Source organism: Bufo bufo, chromosome 6 (genome assembly GCF_905171765.1).
Source record: "Bufo bufo chromosome 6, aBufBuf1.1, whole genome shotgun sequence".
Classification (NCBI taxonomy): Eukaryota; Metazoa; Chordata; class Amphibia; order Anura; family Bufonidae; genus Bufo; species Bufo bufo.
Window position 1 is genome coordinate 33,820,088 of NC_053394.1, and position 23,716 is coordinate 33,843,803.

At 43.7% G+C, this 23,716-nt stretch overlaps 1 protein-coding gene across 2 annotated transcripts in view; it reads left to right on the top strand.

Moving 5' to 3' along the window:
• GOLGA7B (golgin A7 family member B) overlaps positions 1–23,716 on the top strand; it is a 292,087-nt gene that overhangs the window by 260,234 nt on the left and 8,137 nt on the right. For both annotated transcript variants that reach the window (XM_040436632.1, XM_040436633.1), the window contains exons 2-4: positions 3,582–3,707; positions 10,732–10,884; positions 18,721–18,822. In XM_040436632.1, the coding sequence (XP_040292566.1) occupies positions 3,582–3,707; positions 10,732–10,884; positions 18,721–18,822 (381 nt within the window). The remainder of the gene's footprint in view (positions 1–3,581; positions 3,708–10,731; positions 10,885–18,720; positions 18,823–23,716) is intronic.

Consider the following 23,716-nt stretch of genomic DNA (forward strand, 5'->3'; position numbering starts at 1 on the left):
CTAGTTTGCATATACTGCATTACCCATTACAAATACTGGCTAGCCTGGCACTAAAAGGGGTTATCCAGTTTTTGTTTTGTTTTTTTACTCTGGGCAACCCGAACCCCCCCCCCCCCCCCCCTCCCTCTCCCGAACATGATCTGTGGAGAAATCTATACTTTCAAGGTAACCGCAACTTAGTTCCCGGTTCCTGCTCCCAGACTTGTCTTCACAAGACTTTTGGTCCCCGTCTGTGATCTTCTTGCATGGACGTTGCTCCGTTACAGATTCATTTTGGGGTAGCATTTTGGTGGAATGAACACAAGTCAGCAATTGTGGTTATATTTTTGTTATTTATTTTTTTATGCTGCTTACCATATTAGGCGAAAAAAGTGATCATTTTATTGTGTGGGTCATTACGGACGAGACAATACCAATTACCAATCATTTTCATGAAAATAAATAGGTTTGCTGGCCAAAGGCAAGTACTAGGGGGCATCTGTGAAAGTCATGCCCCCGTGTTGCCATCGCAGCCCCACCCCCACTCCCTCACAGTCAAATCACAGGTGGAGGGGCGATGAGGTGAAAGAGACAGCCCCCCCCCCCCCGTTTCTCTCTAATTACTTATATGCTGGGATCAGCCTCGGTGCAGGTTACAGTTCCAGGACTCATTTCTGCTGGTATAATGGTGGTCTTCATCTTATACCGATCAGCTCTCTAGAAGGTCTGACGTTTATCAGCCAGCGCTCTGTTCTTTAGACTGTTTGCATTTATTTGCTTAGAAAAGCTGTAATGTGTTAATTATGTTTTGAGCATTTATTGCTGCGGCTGGAGCAGGTCCACAATCTTTTCTACTGAACCTCTGTGGATACAGGGCTGGAGCTAAACTTACCGTATTTTTCTGCCTATAAGACGCACCTCTGTTTACTAAAACTACAGGAAAGAGTTACTTTGTAACATACTCATACTTCCTACCATTGGTTACACTATAACATCCAATGAACCATCCTTACAGCTTAACAACGTGTTTAAGACTAAAACACACGTCATTTTTAATAACCTTTTCAACATAAGCTTTTCCTACAACATACTCAATCTCAATTTCTAACCGTATCCAAAACCACATTTTACATTCTACCCAAATAAACCCATACATATCTTCCTTACATTTGTAACCTACCTATCACTACCTATCAATCCGTTTACCCTTTTCCACAACATAAAATAGACAGACAGTACACAAGCTTTACGAAAAGTCAGGAGTGCAGGCTACCGGTACTTTATAACACTGAGCTAAAGAGCTGCCTCATCCTCCTCCCTGCTCTGCTCGTCAGGGATTATGATCCTGAATACAACTGATAAGATCTTCAGCTGAATCTCTGTAGGAATGGAGTTCATGAGGAGACATGTAGTACAGAGAGGATGGACAGGACACTCTGTGGTTATGGAGACTGCATACAAGTGCTGCTGCTCATAAGTCACATCCCCACCTCACCTCTGTACTTCATGTCTCCTCATGAACTCCATTCCAACAGAGATTCTGCTGAAGATCTTATCAGCCGTATTCAGGATCATAATCGCTCACACAGTCACCAACATCCTGTCTACTGCAACTTCCATCCTCCATACACTATACCTGTCTTGTAGCACATCAATACCTCCTTTCTGCAGCTATCGGAGCCCAGGAGTGTATGCAAGGAGTTAGGGGTGGTGGAAACAGGGCTTACACGCAGTTACACGACAGGCAATTATCGGGAATGAACCACTCTGTTCCCGATAACTGCCTGCTCTTTACAGGGGGTGAAAGCTGCATTTACATGGACACAAGTGATCTCTCATCACCATAAATAGTCATTGTTTCTGGGCAGAAGATCTTCGTTTACACAGAACAATCTGTTGCTCACAAGATATAGATGTCGGCATCAGCGATGCTGTCACCTGATGAACGAGCAAATCTGTGATAGGGCTATTATCAGGAGAGCTCCTTCCTGATAATTGCCCTGATCATTGGCTATGTAAAGAGGCCTTTACATGGAGCCTTGAGGCTCCATGTAAACAGTATACTTAGGGAAGTCAGTACTTAGACTACACAGCTCCACCCAGTGCGCACTGGATGGAGCTCGTAACTTCATCCATTCATTTCAGTGGGAGCAACACTGCAGTAACCATCTCCGGCCACTGCACAATGGCTGGAGCGGCGTACTCCCAGCACCGACTTACGGCACCTGCAGAGGTGCTGGCTAGTGTTGAGTGAATCGATGTGTCTGAAGTGAACTTCGATCAGAATTTCAGGGAAAATTTGATTAGCCGCGAAGCCGAATTTCCTTGTGCTTCGTGATTTTCCCTGAAATGGGGTAAAAAAAACCTCATACTCACCTCATCCGTTTGACAGCAAAGAGCCCGCCGCCACCATTTTGACTGAAGGTCCCGTGTGAAATCTCATGCGCAGTGACGTATGACGTCACCACACTGGCCGACATGATGACGTCATCATGCGTCGTGCGAGATTCTGCGCTGGATCTTCAATCAAGATGGCGGCGGAGGGCTCTTCATGATCAAATGGATGAGGTAAGTATGATTTTATTTTTTTATTATAGACCTTAATATGCAGCATCTGAGGGGTACAATGATGGGGGGGGGCGGTACAATCGCCGTTCCCCGTCATTGCACCCACTACTTGGCAAAGTAATTCGTCACAAAGTGAATTTGTTTTTTATTCGACAAAGCAGCCAAATCGAATTTATAACAACTTCGCTCACCTCTACTGCCCGGTGTCTGACCCCCCCTGATCAGATATTGATGGCCCAACCTGAGGATAGGCTATCAGTACAAATGGAGTGGATAGCCTCTTTAAAGGAAAACTTACAGTAGATTAGGAACTTACCTGGAGTTAGGGGGTCCTTTCAGTGTATTACTGTACAGGGTGCAGAATACATTGGTGCCCTATAAACTTAGATGATATAGAAATAGAATTTGTAGGTCGTTCTAAAGCAGAATCAATAGGCGGGCACTGGATTTGCAGTAATCCTGGTCTAATTGCATTGGAATTTTTGCCACTTCCAATTTGCAAAAAAGTACTTTATTATTGGTACCTTGGCACTAAAAATATTTCCCAGAAAAAAAAAGAAAAAAAAATGACAAATTTGTCCACCAAAGCCTTCGTCACCCCCAGTCTTAGATTTAACCTCTGATTTGACCTCAGGAACCCGTCTCTTTATACGAGGTAATGATTCGGAGGAAGGATATCAAGCACCCGCTTATGTATTAGCGCAATCCACTGGGTATTTGCATTTTTTCAATAGTGCCGGGCATCTCGTTGTCGACAGGAGGCATTTTAATTGGTCGTTCCTCCATTATGTTGTATATGTCTGTATTGTGGCTCATTTTACGTTGCGCTTCCTGTTTGTTTCTTATGTCGGCTCCTCACGACGTCTTCGCAGAGGGAACTTACATTCAGAATCCCACTGAGACATTCACTCTCCTCTCAACTGGACTCTCCAGACGATCCTTTATAAGGAAATACGATGCTGGGGTTTTATTCTTCTTCACCATGCAGAGATCCGGTCTTATGTCCTTACGTTTGTGTTCTTCTTTCCTTCCAGATGCATAACCTTCAGGATCTGAGGAGAAGCGCCTCCCTGTCCACCAAAGTCTTCATACAAAGGGACTACAGTGAAGGAACCATGTGCCAGTTCCAAACCAAGTTCCCAGCAGAGCTGGACAGTCGGGTATTACCACTTTATAATATCATACTGCAGGTTATAGTCAAAACATTGTCCATTTTTATTTTATTTATATATTAAAATTTGAATTAAAGGGGGACCCCATGAAAAATAGTTACATTTTTCAAACCAGCACCTGGACCTGAATGCTATTGTATTGAATGCTCTCTCCCTATCACAGCTCAGGGGTGTGTGTGTGTGTGTGTCCTTGCTCAGGGGGTGCGTCCTTTCTGCCACAGCCCTCTCCATATAACAGCTCAGTGGGCATGTCCTTTCTGCTGTAGTTCAGGTGGAGAGCATAACCAGGACTGTTTGGTTACAATAAATAAAGTCCTTCTTTACTGACTAGATAATGGGAGTAGTAGTTCACACAGCAGCAGAAAGCATAGTTCAACCCTTTCCATAAGCAGTAAAGTCTTTTTGCCATAAACGTGCAGCACCTTACTGTCTGAATCCTGTGCAGTCTTGATGGTTACATACCTTCTGCAGATGTCTTTTCTCTCTTTCTCTTGTCTCAGGGGTCGACTCTCAGTTAAGCTTTTCGGTCTCAGGAATAGTGTTTCCTAGATGAGGCTTCTCTTTGGGCCTACTTGGTAGGAGCTCAAATATGCAGGTCTTGGCTCTAGTTTCTCTGACTAGACACTCACTAACCAGAGGAGGTCAGACCAGCTGGTCTCCATGTCATCCTAACCAAGACTGACAGTGTTAACTGTTGATGTCCATACTAGGGATGAGCGAATCGAGCTTCGGATTGTAGATCCAAAGTCGTTTTACTCAAAACTTCGGTTTACAGGGAGGGCAGAATTATTAGGCAAGTTGTATTTTTGAGGATTAATTTTTATTATTGAACAACAACCATGTTCTCAATGAACCCAAAAAACTCATTAATATCAAATCTGAATATTTTTGGAAGTAGTTTTTAGTTTGTTTTTAGTTTTAGCTATTTTAGGGGGATATCTGTGTGTGCAGGTGACTATTACTGTGCATAATTATTAGGCAACTTAACAAAAAACAAATATATACCCATTTCAATTATTTATTTTTACCAGTGAAACCAATATAACATCTCAACATTCACAAATATACATTTCTGACATTCAAAAACAAAACAAAAACAAATCAGTGACCAATATAGACACCTTTCTTTGCAAGGACACTCAAAAGCCTGCCATCCATGGATTCTGTCAGTGTTTTGATCTGTTCACCATCAACATTGCGTGCAGCAGCAACCACAGCCTCCCAGACACTGTTCAGAGAGGTGTACTGTTTTCCCTCTTTGCAAATCTTACATTTTATGATGGACCACAGGTTCTCAATGGGGTTCAGATCAGGTGAACAAGGATGCCATGTCATTAGATTTTCTTCTTTTATACCCTTTCTTGCCAGCCACGCTGTGGAGTACTTGGACGCGTGTGATGGAGCATTGTCCTGCATGAAAATCATGTTTTTCTTGAAGGTTGCAGACTTCTTCCTGTACCACTGCTTGAAGAAGGTGTCTTCCAGAAACTGGCAGTAGGACTGGGAGTTGAGCTTGACTCCATCCTCAACCCGAAAAGGCCCCACAAGCTCATCTTTGATGATACCAGCCCAAACCAGTACTCCACCTCCACCTTGCTGGCGTCTGAGTCGGACTGGAGCTCTCTGCCCTTTACCAATCCAGCCACGGGCCCATCCATCTGGCCCATCAAGACTCACTCTCATTTCATCAGTCCATAAAACCTTAGAAAAATCAGTCTTGAGATATTTCTTGGCCCAGTCTTGACGTTTCAGCTTGTGTGTCTTGTTCAGTGGTGGTCGTCTTTCAGCCTTTCTTACCTTGGCCATGTCTCTGAGTATTGCACACCTTGTGCTTTTGGGCACTCCAGTGATGTTGCAGCTCGGAAATATGGCTAAACTGGTGGCAAGTGGCATCTTGGCAGCTGCACGCTTGACTTTTCTCAGTTCATGGGCAGTTATTTTGCGCCTTGCTTTTTCCACACGCTTCTTGCGACCCTGTTGACTATTTTGAATGAAACGCTTGATTGTTCGATGATCACGCTTCAGAAGCTTTGCAATTTTAAGAGTGCTGCATCCCTCTGCAAGATATCTCACTATTTTTGACTTTTCTGAGCCTGTCAAGTCCTTCTTTTGACCCATTTTGCCAAAGGAAAGGAAGTTGCCTAATAATTATGCACACCTGATATAGGGTGTTGATGTCATTAGACCACACCCCTTCTCATTACAGAGATGCACATCACCTAATATGCTTAATTGGTAGTAGGCTTTCGAGCCTATACAGCTTGGAGTAAGACAACATGCATAAAGAGGATGATGTGGTCAAAATACTCATTTGCCTAATAATTCTGCACGCAGTGTAATGCTGTACGGAGATCTGTCATCGTACAGCTTTAAAATGTATAGCTTCCGACGAGTGGAAGCCAGTTATTCCCAAAGTCTAGCAAGACTTGGGTGAATACCTTTGTTTTAGATTTTTAAACTAAAAAAAAAAAAACATTTTAAAACTTGGATCCAACTTCGGCTCCGAGGTAACAGGAAATAACTGACTTCGCCTCATCCGAGGCCGTGCATTTTAATGCTGTACCAAGACAAATCTCCGTAGAGAGTTTTGAGCGAAGCGACTTTGGATCTAGGACCTGAAGCTCACTTCACTCATCACTGGTCCATACACATCTATTTGGAATATATAGTGCATAGAGAGATAAGTGCTTTTAACTTTAAGTTCTTTTGACTTTTAGCAGTGATCCACTGGGTCACTGCAGATCTACAGTATTGTGCCGGGTCATGTGAACAGATTTAAAATCTTGCACCTCAGGGACCAAAAGTTGAAATGCAACTAGGATCATGATTTTCCTAAATGTATGCTCTCCCTCTGAACATGTACGCTTCCTCCCTAACTAAAAAAATCATGTCTAGGGGAATTATCTTTTCATGAGGAATCCATATAGCCTTCAAGTTTTATGGAGCCATCCACATAGAGCACCTATAGACATGGGACCATACTTCTCCAATATACAGTCTGTCTAGACAACAGGGTCAAAGCATGTCTAAAAAGTCCAGTCTTGTGGGCAGGTTCTTGGTATGGAGTGATTAGTAGTACCTACCAAAAGTGGTCCAAAGAATGACAACCGGTGAAATGGTGACAAGGTCATGGACGCCTATTGATACACCTGGGAATAAAGGATAGCTTATCTAAGAGCTGCTGTAGAGTAGTACAAATGATAGATGTCAGAACACACTGGGCATCACAGCTTGCTGCCTATGGGGCTACAGGCTGGCCAAAGTATCTGTGTCCACCAGCGAAGGAGGCTAAAATGGACACATGAGGATCACAACTGGACAGTGGACCACGGAGCAACAGAAGAAGGTGGTCTGGTTTGATTACATCATATGGATGGCCAGGTGTGTGTGCATTACTTCCCTGAGGAAGAGATGGCACCAGGATACACTATGGGAAGAAGACAATGTGATGCACTGGGCAATGTTCTGCTGGGAAACCTTGGGTCATGGCATCATGTGGATGTGACATGTACCACCTAACTAAACATCATACAGACAAGTACCCCCCTTCATGGCAGAGGTGCCCCCTAATAACAGTGGCCTCTTTCAGCAGGACAATACCCCGGCCAACTGCAAAAACTGATCAGGAACATGATAATGAGATCAAAGTGATGACTTGACCTTAAATTTTCCAAATCTTAATCTGATCGTCATCTTTGGGATTCGCTGCAAAAACGAGTCCGATCGATGGAGGTCGCTCCTCACAACTTACATCTAATTTGATACTTCAGAGGTCTTATAGAGTCCATGTCTCAATGGGTCAGAGCAGTTTTGGACCCAAATAGTATTAGGGAAGTGGCTTTAATGTTATGGTTGATCTGGTATATCGGTGATTAGGGAAATGAGCAAAAGTATGAAGAATTGCTGATGGATAAATCTTCTACTGCAGAGGAGATCTCATGGTTTATGGATTCATTCATTTCTACATTTCTTCGTCTTTCATGTATCTCCAGGAAATCTGCTCTTCAGCAAAACGTAGGAGTTTAGATGTTTCGCTTATCTCTATAGGTGATGTGATGGCCCAGATACAGATGTATCAGTGAATTTGTCATGAGATCTCTCTCCTGTACTATTTTAAGAGGTTTCCGCTCCTCCTTCGAACGTCAGGAAGTGTCTTGGGTCCTTTCATTGCTTGTCAGGATGGAGCGTAGTCGTTAATCAATAGAGCAGAAGATTCTTAGGGGAATCTTTTTACAGTGTGGAGAATAGCCATGGGGGGGGGCCTAAAGAGAGACTGCGAGTTCTGCCATCCTAGCTCTAATTACTGGAATGAAGGCTGGCGTACAGTAGGCGGCCATTGCTCCGAAGAAGGGCTTTTTTTAATCACATTTTAAAGACATTTCAATTAAATTGCATTATTATTTCTGGCAGAGCAAAGGACCTAAAATGGGAAAAGAGGAAAAATACTTGATATAGAAACAGACAGGCCGTCGTGATACATTACAAGTATGTAGATGAATCTATTATACTGTACTCGGGGTTACTTGGTGTCTTGTGGATGTTTTAGAGAATAGTGAGGGTATATAGATGTAGCAAAATGTACTGGACACCAAAAGGGTCTGTGACAGTAAATCAACTTATCCCCTATCAATAGGATCTGATCAGTGGGGGTCTGACCATTTGGACCCCCATTGAGGATCCTGGGTCAATCGGGGTCCTGTATGAATGGAGCAGCAGGTTGAGTCAATACCAGATCATTTAAACAGGAGCCGAGCTGCAGTACCTCAGTATGACCACTACACAGTGGGTGGCGCTTTCTCCTTCTCGCTTCATCCACTGTTTCAGTTCTTGTGACAGAGAAAAACGGCTGATCAGTAGAGGTCCGACCACTGGAACTGCTGCTGATCATGGGAACAGGGGTTCTGTCCCATCTACTGTATAAATGGGTTGTCTGGTTGAGCATGTGCACGGCTAGGTCCTCAATATCAGATCACTTGAATGGGATCTGTCCTGCAATACACCTGCATGACCACCACGCAGTGGGTGGCGCCTTCTGCTTCCATCTCCATCCACTGTTAAGTTTCCGCAGACAGCGGCTGCCAAAAACAGGGGGTGCTGGGTGTTGGCACCCTACCGATCTGATATTGATGATCTATAGGGAGGATAGGTCATCAATATCTGAAAACAAGAATACCCCTTTAATATATATTTATAAGAGTTGATGCTCGGCTTTTATGAAAGCCCCATGCGCCCTTCTTCTTCTCTCCTGGCCTGTCTGATTTAAAGGGGTTCTGCAGTTTTTTTAAACTGATGATCTATCCTCTTGATAGATCATCAGCATCTGATGGGCGTGGGTCCGACACCTGGGACCCCTGCCGATCAGCTGTTCGAGAAGGCAGAGGCGAATGGCAGTAGCACCGCGGCCTTCTCGCTATTTTCCGCAGGTCCAGTGACGTCACGACTAGTATCAATGGCCTGGGCGGGGCTAAGCTCCATTCAAGTAAACGGAGCTTAGCCCCGCCCAGGCCAGCGATACTAGTCGTGACATCACTGGGCCTGCGGTAAACAGCGAGAAGGCCGCGGCGCTACTGCCAGCGCCTCTGCCTTCTCAAAAAGCTGATCGGTGGGGGTCCCGAGTGTCGGACCCCCGCTGTTCAGATGCTGATGATGATCTATCCAGAGTTTAAAAAAACTGCAGAACCCCTTTAATAAATAGTTGAAATCCACGTGGAACAATAATTCTGGAGAGCCTTTGTTTAGAACTCTGTGTTGTGCCATTCTTCTGTTATTCCTCTTGGAAAAATATAAATAAATTACCATTCCCCTTGTCAAAGGAGTGAATGCCTGCACACTCAGCATTGATTTGACAGCGCCAGGGTGTGTAGGGAAACGCCCCGGACTGATAACACCCAGTTTTCAATTTATTCATAAATTTCTAGCAGGAATAACATCACAACGTTATAAGAATAGATGCTCCAAAACTGCCATTTCATGTGGAAGACAAGTATTTAAAAAAATGCGAGGTGAGGTGACAGCTACTCTTTAAATGTTAAAATTCTCACCACTTGCAGTTACCACTAGGTGGAGCTTTGGAGTTTACTGAATACAAATGTATATATTTTTTTAATTCCATAAAGAAATCTGTCTTCAGTTACCTCCCCCTAGTGGTGGCTGCAGGCAGTAAGCATGTTTTAGTTTATGTTTATGGGAAGGGAAGCGGAAATTCTTCATGTCCATGTTATGCAGTCATCCGTTGTCATATATAAGGGGTGTCTAGTTGAAACACCACCGTTCTATACATACCAGCCCTTGGAAGCGCCTGAGCTTCTCGGTCAGTTCCATGATGCCTCTGGTTTGTTAGATCCCTTTGTTACGCAGCAGCTTTTTGGTGCAATGGGATTGGTCACAGATTTCCTTCTGACTCAAATCAGATATATACAGACCACTGCTAAGGTGGTCGTACAAAGACAAGTCCTAAACCAGGGATCAGCAACCTCCGGCACCCCAGCTGTTCTGAAACTACAACTCCCAGAATCCTCCTTTCACTTCTATGGGAGATGCAAGAACTGCCGAGTAAGTGTGCATGCTGGGAGTTGTAATTTCACAGCAGCTGGAGTGCCGAAGGTTGCTGATCCCTGTCCTAAACACAAGGTCAAATGCTCTCGTATTCGGGTGATGTCTCCTGCCCCCAGGGAAGGTATACGTTAAAGGGGTTGTCCAGGAATAGAAAAATATGCCTGCTGTCTTCTCAAAGGCCATGTGTGGTATTGCAGCCCCTACACTTAAATAGAGTTGAGCTGCAGTACCTGAACACATCCCATGGACAGGAGTGGCGCTGTTTCTGCAAGAAATCAGCCGTGTTATAATAATCCTGTGCAGAAGTGATGCCAACAAGGGGCAGTGCCTTATCCTGGATGTAGGGCTAGTGAAACAAATTGAATCTTTGCCGCGGGCGGAGGTCACTGCGGTGAGGAATTGGATGAAATTATGTTATTATGGTAATTAATGAAGATCTTCACGACCTCTTCTTTAGATTGAGAAGCAGCTCTTCGAAGAGACGGTTAAGACTCTCAATATGTACTACATGGAAGCCGAGAAGATCGGGGGCAGCTCCTACCTGGAGGGGTGCTTGGCATGTGCCACCGCCTATTTCATCTTCCTCTGTATGGAGACACACTATGAGAAGGTACATTGCTTCATGGGTTTATGCCTTGTCCTATAGAAAAAGCACATGTTATACTGTATGTGTGATGTGACCGCCAAGCTGTTAGCACCAGTGATGGTCAGTTCGCAGTGTTCGCCAGCAAACACATGTGGGCTGCCATCTTGACTCACCCGTCCGGCGATGCACAGGTAAGCCCTTACCTTTGCCTGTGTCGGGAGCCAGTCTGAAATCAATTGTGGTCACCGGGAGCAGGCAGTTCCGAGAACAGCCCGATGAAGGCCCCCGGCGGCTGTTCTCGGAACTGCCTGCTCCCGGTGACTTCATTTGATTTCAGACCAGCTCCCGGCACAGGTAAGGGCTCACATGGGTGAGTCAAGATGGGGGCCCGCGTGTGTTCGCTGGCGAACACTGTGAACTGACCATCACTGGTTAGCACCTATATATATATATATATACAGAATATATAATGGGATATTCATTGAAGCCTTACTGGACCTGGAGAAATGGGGTGAGCCCTAAATCTAGTGTAATATTCCATAGCCAGTCCCCCAGATAGCAGCCATCACATCTGCATACTCACTAACATTGCAGTTGGTAAATTACGGACAAGTAGACCCCTTCCCTGTGAACACCCCCCAAAATGAACAAGACTGCCCATTTTTGGCTCTTACAGTCCTGAATTTGCGGGAAGATGAGGGACAGTCCCTGCAATCTCGGAACTGTTGGCAACTATACATTTGCGATGTGGTGATAAAGATGATGATGGTGATGAACCATGGTGGTCTTGGCTTAGTATATGACCCCTAATTATACCCTAAAAGAAGTGAAAATGTGCAATTCTGCTTTTTTTTTTATATGACCTTTAAACTAGGATTATTAAGGAGGTTTTTCAGTACTGAGATACTGACGGCCTGTCCTCGAGATAGGTCATCAGTATCAAATCGGTGAATGTCTGACACCCAACGCCCCCACCGATCAGCCGTGTCGGGGAACTGCCAGCCCCGGAAACTATACAGTGGACAGAGCTGTTGGACCCCCACCAATCTGATATTCAGGACCTATCAATATCTATGTCCCGGAAAAGCCCTTTAATTATCGGGGCCCAATGACTGGAAGCAGTTAAATAATCCTGATGGTGCAGTAATACATCGTAGCGATTTTGTAAATTACTGGAAAATGGCAGTTTTTTTTTCTTTCATATTTTTTAACACTAGACTCCAAATCACGTAATAAGAAACAATAATCTGTTCATTGCATTCGATATTACGCAGAGGCATAACTAGGCTTTCTAGCTTATTGGTGTCCCCCACCCCTCCATAGGCAGCACCAGGGGCACATGTCCTGGTAACACCCCGAGTCCCACTGGCTGCGCCCTGTTATGCATTGCTGTGGGTGCTATGGTCCCAACTAGAGATGAAAAAAGTACTGGAAAATTTGATTCAGCTGCTTCGCTAAATAAAAAATAGATTTGTGACTAATTACTTTTTCACGAAGCGCATTTCTTTGTAAGTAGTGAGTGCAATGACAGCGAGCTGCGATTGTGCCGCTCCGCGTCATTGGCCCCCCCCCCCCCATGCCACCTTCATAGCTGATCACGGCATCTGACGAGCGATATTACATTGTAAAATAAAAAAAATCTATAAAAATTATACTTACCTCATCCATTTAATTGCGAAGAGCCAGCCGCCATCTTGATTGTAGATCAGTGCAAAATTTCGTCATCACGTTGGCCAGCGTGGTGACCTCATACGTCACCGCGCACAGGATCGTCAATCAAGAGGCTCCGTTCTCCCACCTTTGTCGCCTCCCTCCAAGTCCTGATTGACGGGGCCAGGCAGCGCTCACATCCGTCTGCCAGCCCTGTGCTCTGGTGAAATCTTGCGCAGGCGCGGTGAGGGAAAGACGCTCGCAGGCTGCCAGCTTCCTCACCGCGCCTGCACCCAATGCTGAACGGCGCGAGATTTCACCAGAGCACAGGGCTGGCAGACGGATGTGAGCGCTGCCTGGCCCCGTCAATCAGGACTTGGAGGGAGGCGACAAAGGTGGGAGAACGGAGCCTCTTGATTGACGATCCTGTGCGCGGTGACGTATGAGGTCACCACGCTGGCCAACGTGATGACGAAATTTTGCACTGATCTACAATCAAGATGGCGGCTGGCTCTTCGCAATTAAATGGATGAGGTAAGTATAATTTTTATAGATTTTTTTTATTTTACAGGCCTCGACAAAGGTGGGAGAACGGAGCCTCTAGGAGCAGGAACAACGCGCCCCCCCCCCCCCCCCGCTCCTAGAGGATAATTAGCATATTATAAAAGTTAGATTTCTGGCGTAACGGGGGCATAGATAAAAGTAGGAATAGGCTAGTTGGGTTTAGCTGACATTAGCACATCGCTAATATCAGCTAGCTTAATAGGGTTAAATCTGGTGACAGAAACCCTTTAAGGTCCTATATACACAGAAGGTGGCCCCTCAGAATCATTTCCTCTGGTGGGCCCAAGGGACTTCAGTCTGACTCTGATACACAGTAGCAGCTCCATATATAAAGCTGTTGAATGACAGCACTATAACATATAATCCTGAGATGTCAGGTCTTCTGTGGGACCCTTTTTAGCAATGCCGACTGTTGCACACCCAAAAGAACCGTCCTGATTTTATACACAAGGCCCTCAACTTGTTGGAAAGCTAAATGTGTCCCTTCTTTACCTTTGCTCTCAATCCAAAATACTGTCTCTCCAAAGACTTATGGTGCCAGAGGACCTGCTTTAAAAAAATAAATAAAAAAAAATACATGATTTTGAGATATTCTGTTGGGAGTTGTTTATGCTATTTGTGTCTATTTCTTGCCACCCAGTGGTTGTGATGTGTACTGCAGCCAAGTTTTGCAAACTTGTCACGCTATTGGATTGAATTGGTTTCATCAGAAATTGGGACGACAGACACATCTATACAACTCCCTGCAGCGGCAGACAGATATCATTTTGTAGGAATTTGCGGATTCCATTTGCACTCCACCACCGGAGAATTAGATATTCCATCTTATTAATACGTTCCGCAGACTTTTACATTGAGATTTCAAGCAGCCTAAAGATAGAGGATTAGCATGTTCTCATGTTCTGTCCATATCAATGTCCACCTGCGCTGACAAGTTTTTAGGCCGTAATGTTCCATTTTGTGTCGCTGTCAATTTCAAAGCTGAACCGAATTACAGGAGAGGAAGTTGTCGGTGGGAAATGGGGTCCTATTTTGACTCTTTCCTGAAGGACACTTGGCTGATGTAAAATAGGATTTGAATTTGCAAAAGAGTCACCGAGTCTCCGCGCAGCGTTACGGCTTTGAACTCCGTCCAAGATCGACACAAGTAAACTTTTGAAAGCAGGATGGAGTCACACGTCAGACTTGGTATTTCACATTATTATCTGTCTATTTCTTGGTGAGCAGATTTAATCCTTCCTTCAAATGCTTGGGAAAGGTTGTTTCAACATGCAGCCACTCAGCAGGCTAAGCTTTGGGGGGGATAATTGCCCAATCTCTTTATATCGCACTGTCGATCTGGGCAGCTTTCCAAAGTAAACTCAACCTTTGTACGTTGGAAATTAATTTCCCAGCAGATTCTGTTCCCGCTTCGGCCCTGGTTGTTACAGAGAAAAGTTACTATTTGTGACAAGGGGGCTCACGGTCCCTTCTTACAGCCCCTCACACACCAAGGGGTCGGTTCTACTACCACCATTTTATAACAATAGGGGGGACCTAGTGTTCCTTGGAGTACATTGACAGAATGGAACAATTCATTTGATATTATGTTGAATTTCTCCTAAATGTATCAGATTTTAGTTACACAAGTTAGGGCTCATACACACGGCCGTAGCCATTTTTGCGGTCCACAGAACGCACGTACCGACTGCGAGTATTCCACATTTTGCAGAACAGAACGTCCGGCCCATAACACCGCGCAACAATGATTTTGCTACTGAGAGATGTGATTTATACTAAAATGAGCGCGCTGATTCCAAATTTGCCTGACACGTCTAGATTTTAACCTCTTAAGGACCCTGGGATTTTCCATTTTTGCATTTTCCACTCCCCGCCTTCCCATAGTCCTAACTTTTTTATTTTTCCATTCACATAGCCTTATGAGGGCTTGCTTTTTTGCCAGACAAGTTGTACTTTCTAATGGCACCATTTACGGTTGCATACCATGTAGTAAGCAGCGGGGGAAAAAATTCCAAATGGGGTAGAATTGGGAAAAACCGCAATTCTGATAAATGTATTTTTTTATTTGTTTTACACTGTAAGCTATGCGGGACGATCTGTTCTTTTTAGTGATACCAATTTGAAGTGTGTGCGACTTTTTGATCACTTTTTGTAAAAAAAATATTGGGAAAAAATTCTGTTACGTCATTTGCCGTATGCCATTAATATTGTTATATTTTAATAGTATGGGCATTTTTGCATGCAGTGATGCCCATGATGTTTTTTTTTTATTGTTTAAGTATTTTTATTTGAAACAAGGGGGTGATTTGAACTATTTTCTTTTTATTTATTTTTTATATTTGCAAAAACATTTTTTTTTTTACTATTTTTAAGTCACCTTGGGTGACAATAACTGGCAATCATTAGATTGCCTATTGTGTTCATTGATGTCTATATAGACACTATTGAACACTTCATTTGCACTATACCAATACAATGCTGGCACCTAGTGGCGATCTCAGCCGGGGAACGCTGTTACCAGAGAGGAAGTGCGCGACTTCCGCTTCCGGACTGCGCAGATGCCGTGGTCACATTTGACCACAGCATCTGAATGGAAAAATGTATGCAATCATCCTTATACATGTGCCGCGGGTCTCTGCTATTTAAAATAGGGGACCGGACTTCCGCCGTACATGTACGGCGGAGGTTCTTAAAGGGTTAAGTACATGCAAAGCCTATTCATCTATAATATTAATGCATTATATTGGAGATATTCCAATGGACATGTCCAGACCTGTCCAGACGCACTCAGGCTGATGTCAGCAGTAAGTATATAAGGCAAGCTGGACAGATTTTGATAAAGTGATCTGTTATAGTGCTATCAGTTTTGAAACTTAAGATAGATAAACACAAATGTGTTAACGATCCAGACAATTTCTGCTACATATGTGGCAAATACACTACTTATGATCAGCGCAAGAATCTGACAAAGCGAATGCGTCTTGCAGCTTGGGATGCATTAGTCCTTGTAGTGCAGAACTTCCTTGGGAACGGACGAGCTGCAAACTATGCTGACGTAGTAGACAACATGCTTACAGCATATGAACAACTTGGCTGCCGAATGTCATTGAAAGTGCATTTCTTACATTCCCATCTTGACTTTTTCCCACCCAATTTGGGACACGTAAGTGACAAACATGGAGAGCGGTTCCATAAAGATATTTCTACAATGGAGAACAGGTATCAAGGCCGCTGTAATCCCAACATGATGGCGACTACTGCTGGTGTTTGCAACGGGAAAATATGACCATTCACAAACGCAAAACCAGATGCCTGAAGCACTTTTACCAGTACTGGGCCTTGCTCAAGTAAGACTTTTAAACTGAAAAACAAGACTTTTTGAAATTTAGTTATTCCATTCCATTTTCATACACTGTTTACTACGCAAACTTTACTGTAGATCAGATAATTGTTGGAGTAAAACTCAATGCTTTCCAAGTGCTTAATTCATTTAGTCATACTTATTACTTATGCATAGCAACATTTCGTGACGTGTTACAAAAATTCTGACTTCGGATTTGTAATCCGCACGCTCGATTTAGTGTAGGACAAAGGGTTTTTGCCCAGTAGCAGACAAAAAGTTTATTTTTTTTGTTGCGTGGTGTATAGACCTGTCCTATCCTTGTCCTATCTATGTTTTTTTTTTTTTGGCAGGGCTGCTGAACGGGCATACGGATGCGGACAGCACACGGGGTGCTATCCACATATTTTGCAGCCCCATAGAAGTGAATGGGTACAAATCGGACCCGCAAAAAAAATTACAAAAACAACGATCATGTGCATGAGCCCTTAGAGAAAGGATTCTGGTTCTCTTGTATAAAACCTTATAATACTTAGGCCATTGCACATTATATGTATCCAAATCAGTTGTAATCCTATCACCAAAGATTCCAGTACTAACTGGCAGGTAACACATTGTCCAAACGAAATACTATTCCAATTTCTGCTTCTGTGTTTCTGGAATGGATACATACATAGATACAATCACTGAAATAATATTCCTATCTCAGTCATTAAGGCTACATTCACAGAGCCAATTAAGGTCTAGGGGGGTATTCACATGACCGTTTTTTAACAGCTACTGAATAGTGGCCGTCAAAAAATAGGACATTTTCATGGCCAGACAAACCCCATTGAAATCAATAGGTCTGTTTTTAATTGCTGTTTAAAAAAGGTTGTACCCGTCTAACGGCCATTAAAAAATGGATACACTATGCTAAAAAAAAAAAAAAAAAAGGCATTCAGGGGTTAAAAAAAATATAAAAATAAATAAACCTCATCCACTTGGACACTCGCTTTTTATTTAATTATGCTGCTGTTTTCATTTTCTTATACTAGGGGGCCTAATTTATTTTTCTATGGGGCCCTATGGATTATAGTTACGGCCCTGATTGTACAGACAAAACATGATCAGGTCAGCAAGTCACTTATAGCCAGATATATTAGAAATTCTTAGGCCGGATTCACATCACCGTTTCGTTTTCCTTTCTTCCAATCAGGAATAGCAAGAAAAAGAAAAAAAAAACACAGACCCGTTTTTTTTTCTTCCTCTCTTCTGATTGATTAGAATGTAAAACGAAACGTTGATGCGAACCCAGGCTTAGTGTGTTGACTCATTTTAACGAAGTCGGCTCTCATGACATCATTTTTTACTATATACTTATATTCTGCATAATATAGCAATTCTATAGCCTCTTTTCTCATAACTCTGTGCTGGGCCATTACTCTGTTATTCCAATTTATTCAGAAGTATTTAGGAGGAATAATAGAGGAGCGACAGAGAATTTGGAGAAAAGATGCTTAAGGATTGGTGTTTCATGGAGAATACAAGAATTTACTAAAACCTACATGTCAGGAGAGGCAATGGGTACTTTTTGGGGCGGTTAGAACCCCCTTTTTCCACTTTATTGTCTTTGACACTTATTTTCCTTTTACCCTTTTTGAACTTTTACATGTCTTCTGGGAATGTACACATTTTTGGGTTTATGTTAAATTAATTTACCAGTAACTCTGAGTATTAAGAATTACAGTAAATGATATGTTGTAACTTTGATACTAATGCAATCATCTAGAATTTGGATACAAAATCCCACCAACTTTCTGCTCTTTGAAAGTAATTTTTTTTTTGTATTTGTATTATATTTCTTAATTGGCACAGTGTATTCCCCCCCCTCCCCCATGTCCATCTTAAGACCTGCCATATAGCTCCCAGGAGCCCCATTGATAAAGCCTCCAGAAAGGGCTCGTTACAGTGAAGTGCACTGGTTACATCTGAGTCTGGACGGGTTCCCAGATCTTGAAGACAAAAGAAAGATGTTGAAAATGGTTGGCTAAATAGGTAGAATTGCAGCAAGGGAGGAAGGGGTGGGGGGGGGGGGGGGGGGCTTCAAGACCTTCACAAGGTCCCTATTGCTGCTAATGTAACAACAATGCATGACATGACTGGCCTATAAATAAGCTTGGTGGGTGGCTATTCCGTAAGATACTGTCACATCCCCCCAGGTAACCTACAAAGTCCACCATTCAGGCACTCATTGTGCTTTTCCCCTGCAATGTCTCGTATACTGAACCTTTACTGATTGACTAATCTCTGCTTTAATATTGAAGGTGCTGAAGAAAATCTCCAAATACATCCAAGAGCAGAATGAAAAAATATATGCTCCCAGGGGCCTCTTAATTACTGACCCGGTAGAGCGGGGGATGCGCGTTGTATCCTTTACACAATAAACCTGCTTTCATGCCCTTTGCTAGGTAAGTCTTCTATCGGTAAGCTATTTCGAAAGGCTTTGTTACCAAATTACATTTGATACAAACGAATTGGGATTTCCTTCAAAAATCTCCTCCTGCAGGAAGCCACATTCAGCAAATCCTGGGTTATCTTGATGACTTGAAAAATATATTTTTATTAGCTTTTCAATTTACAAACGTGAATACCCAGAAGGCCAAAAGGAAAGGCGAGTATTCCTGATAAGGAATGCGCATGTCAGTATCACGACTGAATAGATAAAGAAAAAGCAGAGTAATAGATGAAAAAGTGTTCACGCTCACAATATAGTTCTAAAAAGCTTTGGCGATTTGTTTACTAAATGCAAAAATTTTTTTTTTAAAAATATCCAAGATCCCCTCCAATCAAGAGCCGCCCCCTGCCCCCGGAAGTACCAGCCTAAATCATAACTAAAGACCCTTTTGCATGCATAATTAGAGATGAGCGAAGAATTTTACCCAAAAATTATCCCGCCCAGGTCCAGTGTTGTGCCCGCCCAGCTCCTCTTGATTGATGGCACGGTCCGCCGCATCGCTGCCGAACTCCCGCGGCTGCGCCGTTCACTTCTGTCTTCGGCGCAGGCGCAGTGAGTGAATGATGCGATCCTGGTGCCGGATTCCTCACTGCGCCGACTACGTCACAGTGAGGAAGCCGGCATCAGGAGAGCGGCCTTCACTCACTGCGCCTGCACCAAAGACAGAAGTGAACGGCGCAGGCGCGGGATTTCGGCAGCGATCAATCAAGAGGAGCTGGGCGGGTACAACACTGGACCTGGGCAGCATAATGGGTGAGTAGACGGAGCCTCTAGGTGCTGATTTTACGCCCACATAGCACCTATAGGCTCATTAGCATATAATAAAAGTATTTTTTTAACAAAAACGGCTGCAGGGACTAACGTTAGAAACATACTGTTATGTAGTACTGACATTAGCGCATCGCTATATCAGTCAGCTACATAACAGTATTTCTGGTAGTAGAAACCCTTTAAGTGTTATACAGTCCTGATCAAAAGTTTAAGACCACTTGAAAAATTGCAAAAAATCATATTTTACATTGTTGGATCTTAACAAGGTTCCAAGTAGAGCTTCAACATGCTACAACAAGAAATGGGAGTGAGACAAAACATTTTTTGAGCATTCAATTAATTGAAAATAACGATTAAACTGAAACAGGCTGTTTTTCAGCTGATCCAAATTTTAGGACCACATGCCTTTAAAAGGCCAAATCTGTGCAAAGATGTGGATTCATTGTCATTCGATGTCAGGTAGTCACACGTTGTGATGGCAAAGGCAAAAAAACTCTCCCTTTTTGAACGTGGTCGGGTTGTTGAACAGCGCGCCATCGCTGCTGAGGTGGGACGCAGTAAGACAGTCATTTGGAATTTCTTAAATGATCCTAAGGGTTATGGAACAAAAAAGTAAAGTGAAAGACCCAAAAAAATGTCATCAGCACTGAGCCGGAGGATCTAATTGGCTGTCCGTCAAGACACTGGACGATCCTCGACCCAAATTAAGGCCCTTACTGGTGCTGACTGCAGCCCCATAACCATCAGACGGCATCTGAGACTGAAGGGCTTCAAAAACAAAAAACTTCTTCAAAGACCTCGACTCCTTGAACGCCACAGAACTGCTCGTTTGGACTTTGCAAGAGAGCACCAAACATGGGACATTCGAAGGTGGAAGAAAGTTTTATTCTCTGATGAGAAAAAATGTAACCTTGATGGTCCTGATGGTTTCCAACGTTACTGGCATGACAAGCAGATCCCACCTGAGATGTTTTCTACGCGCCACAGTGGAGGGGGCGCCATAATGGTCTGGGGTGCTTTTTCCTTCAGTGGAACAATGGAGCTTCAGGAAGTGCAGGGGCGTCAAACGGCCGCTGGCTATGTCCAGATGTTGCAGAGAGCATTCCTCATGACTAAGGGCCCTCGTCTGTGTGGTAACGACTGGGTTTTTCAACAGGACAACGCTACAGTACACAATGCCCGCAGGACAAGGCACTTCTTCCAGGAGAATAACATCCCTCTTTTGGCCCATCCTGCGTGTTCCCCTGATCTAAATCCAATTGAGAACCTTTGGGGATGGATGGCAAGGGAAGTTTACAAAAATGGACAACAGTTCCAGACAGTAGATGGCCTTCGTGCGGCCGTCTTCACCACTTGGAGAAATGTTCCCACTCACCTCATGGAAACGCTTGCATCAAGTATGCCGAAACGAATTTTGGAAGTGATAAACAATAACGGCGGAGCTACTCATTACTGAGTTCATGTTTGGAAGTTGGATTTCTGTTTTGGGGGGGTTTAGTTTTTTTTGGAGGTGTGGTCCTAAACTTTTGATCAGCTGAAAAACAGCCTGTTTCAGTTTATTCGTTGTTTTCATTAAATTGAATGCTCAAAAAATGTACCCTAATACCCCTCCTCAGTTATATTACCCCTGTATAATGTCCCCTGATTACCCCTCCTCAGTTATATTACCCCTGTATAATGTCCCCTGATTACCCCTCCTCAGTTATATTACCCCCTGTATAATGTCCCCTGATACCCCTCCTCAGCAGTTATATTACCCCTGTATTATATACCCTGATACTCCTCAGTTATAGACAGAGCATTTCTTCTGCTCACACTGTCACTGATAGCCTGACGGGGACATCGCTGCCTGTCTCGGGAGCCTGTGTGTGTGTAAGCGCCTGCAGCAGGGTGTTGTGTGTGTGTCTGCGGTAAGGTGTGGGGGTCCTGTGTTGTCTCTGCGGTGCGGGGGGAGTGCTGCGATCTGTCTCTTCAGTGCAGAGTGTGATCAGACTGGCCCTGAGCCTCCCGACCCCCAGGAAGACCTGCAGAAGACCAGTGTGTGTAAGATCTGAGGGCCCCAATGAAAACAAATCATTTACTGCCCTTTGTGGTCAAAGACTATCACCAGGGACATTTGTATCCACAAGGGCGCACCGCCATCTTTATAGAAGACCGTACCAGTACTTCAGACCAGTGGCGTACATAGAGAAGTAAGGGCCCCATAGCAAGGAACAAACCAGGCCCCCCACACAGCACAGAGGGGTTTCTCCCTAAACCACTTTCAATGACCATTGGGCCATTTTGTCCACTGCCTCATTTGATAAAGGTTGTTCCTTTAGAGGGTAGAGTCCTGACCAAGTTTTCACCCCCAGTAGAAGAGGTGATGTTCCCAACTGGGCCCCCTCTTGCCCTGGGCCCCATAGCAGTCGCACGGTCTGCCGCTATGGTAGTTACGCCCCTGCTTCAGACAGTCTATTAGATTATATGTAATGTGATTAACTAGCCATGGGGAGTGGGACATTTCAGTTCGTCCCTCAGTTTGCCGGGACAGGCATCTGGCATCTGTCCACCGCCACAAAACAATCTGGAAGTGCCCCTCCCAAGACCAGGCTCTGGATCCGCCACTTCCAGGACCAAATGTTACCACTATAGATTGATTAAATATACATTAATTAGTTGTGTAGTTGATAAGATTAAAAAAGAAGGTTTATCTAGTCCAACGTCCACACTAAAAATGAACAAAACAAACTGTACAAAGGCCAGTATTACCAATAATACCACTATATGGGGCATCATAACCATTACCACTACTGAATAGTATAAAGCAAGGGGGTGCAGATGATAAGCACTCTTTAATCCTCTGACACCTCTGGGCGCAAACATGACCACAAGAGGATGGAATAGATTTTTCTTTATTGGTAACAAAATAAAAAATAAGAAAAATCGATTCCATCCTATTATAGTCGTATTTGCGCCCAGAGGTGTCAGAACATTGCACAGTGTCGACTGTCTGCACCCCCTTGCTTATACTATTCACTTTCCTCCGGAGGGTTGTCTAACCCTTGTGTTGAGGACCTAACGACACTGGCAGCACCAACCAACTGCACCTACGTACCTTTCACTAGTGTGGTGCCTATGATTGCACAACACCTAAAGGTGAGCATAATCATCTAGTTTTTATCCTAATTTATCCTACATATCACCCTATAAGTGCCTTTCCCCTTTTTATTTTGCCACAGTTTTCATTACGACTACTGAGTAACTGAATAATATTACCGTAGTCTTACTGAATAAAAATCACTATGCAAAGACCAATATCACCACCATACAGTGACTATAAAGTGTAGATTCTAGTTCTACACAGGAGCTCAGAAGAACAACGTTTTATCTGGGGATACAATATAGATGGTCTATTTTTAGGATAGGTCATCAGTATCAGATCGGCTGGCGTCCATCTTCCAGGACCCCTGCCGATCAACTGTTGGGAGGCCGGTGATGTCAATGTACAGTACAGACCAAAAGTTTGGACACACCTTCTCATTCAAAGAGTTTTCTTTATTTTCATGACTATGAAGGCATGAAAACTATGAATTAACACATGTGGAATTATATACTTAACAAACAAGTGTGAAACAACTGAAAATATGTCATATTCTAGGTTCTTCAAAGTAGCCACCTTTTGCTTTGATTACTGCTTTGCACACTCTTGGCATTCTCTTGATCAGCTTCAAGAGGTAGTCCCCTGAAATGGTCTTCCAACAGTCTTGAAGGAGTTCCCAGAGATGCTTAGCACTTGTTGGCCCTTTTGCCTTCACTCTGCGGTCCAGCTCACCCCAAACCATCTCGATTGGGTTCAGGTCCGGTGACTGTGGAGGCCAGGTCATCTGGCGCAGCACCCCATCACTCTCCTTCATGGTCAAATAGCCCTTACTTTCAAAGTTTTCCCAATTTTTCGGCTGACTGACTGACCTTCATTTCTTACAGTAATGATGGCCACTCGTTTTTCTTTACTTAGCTGCTTTTTTCTTGCCATAATACAAATTCTAACAGTC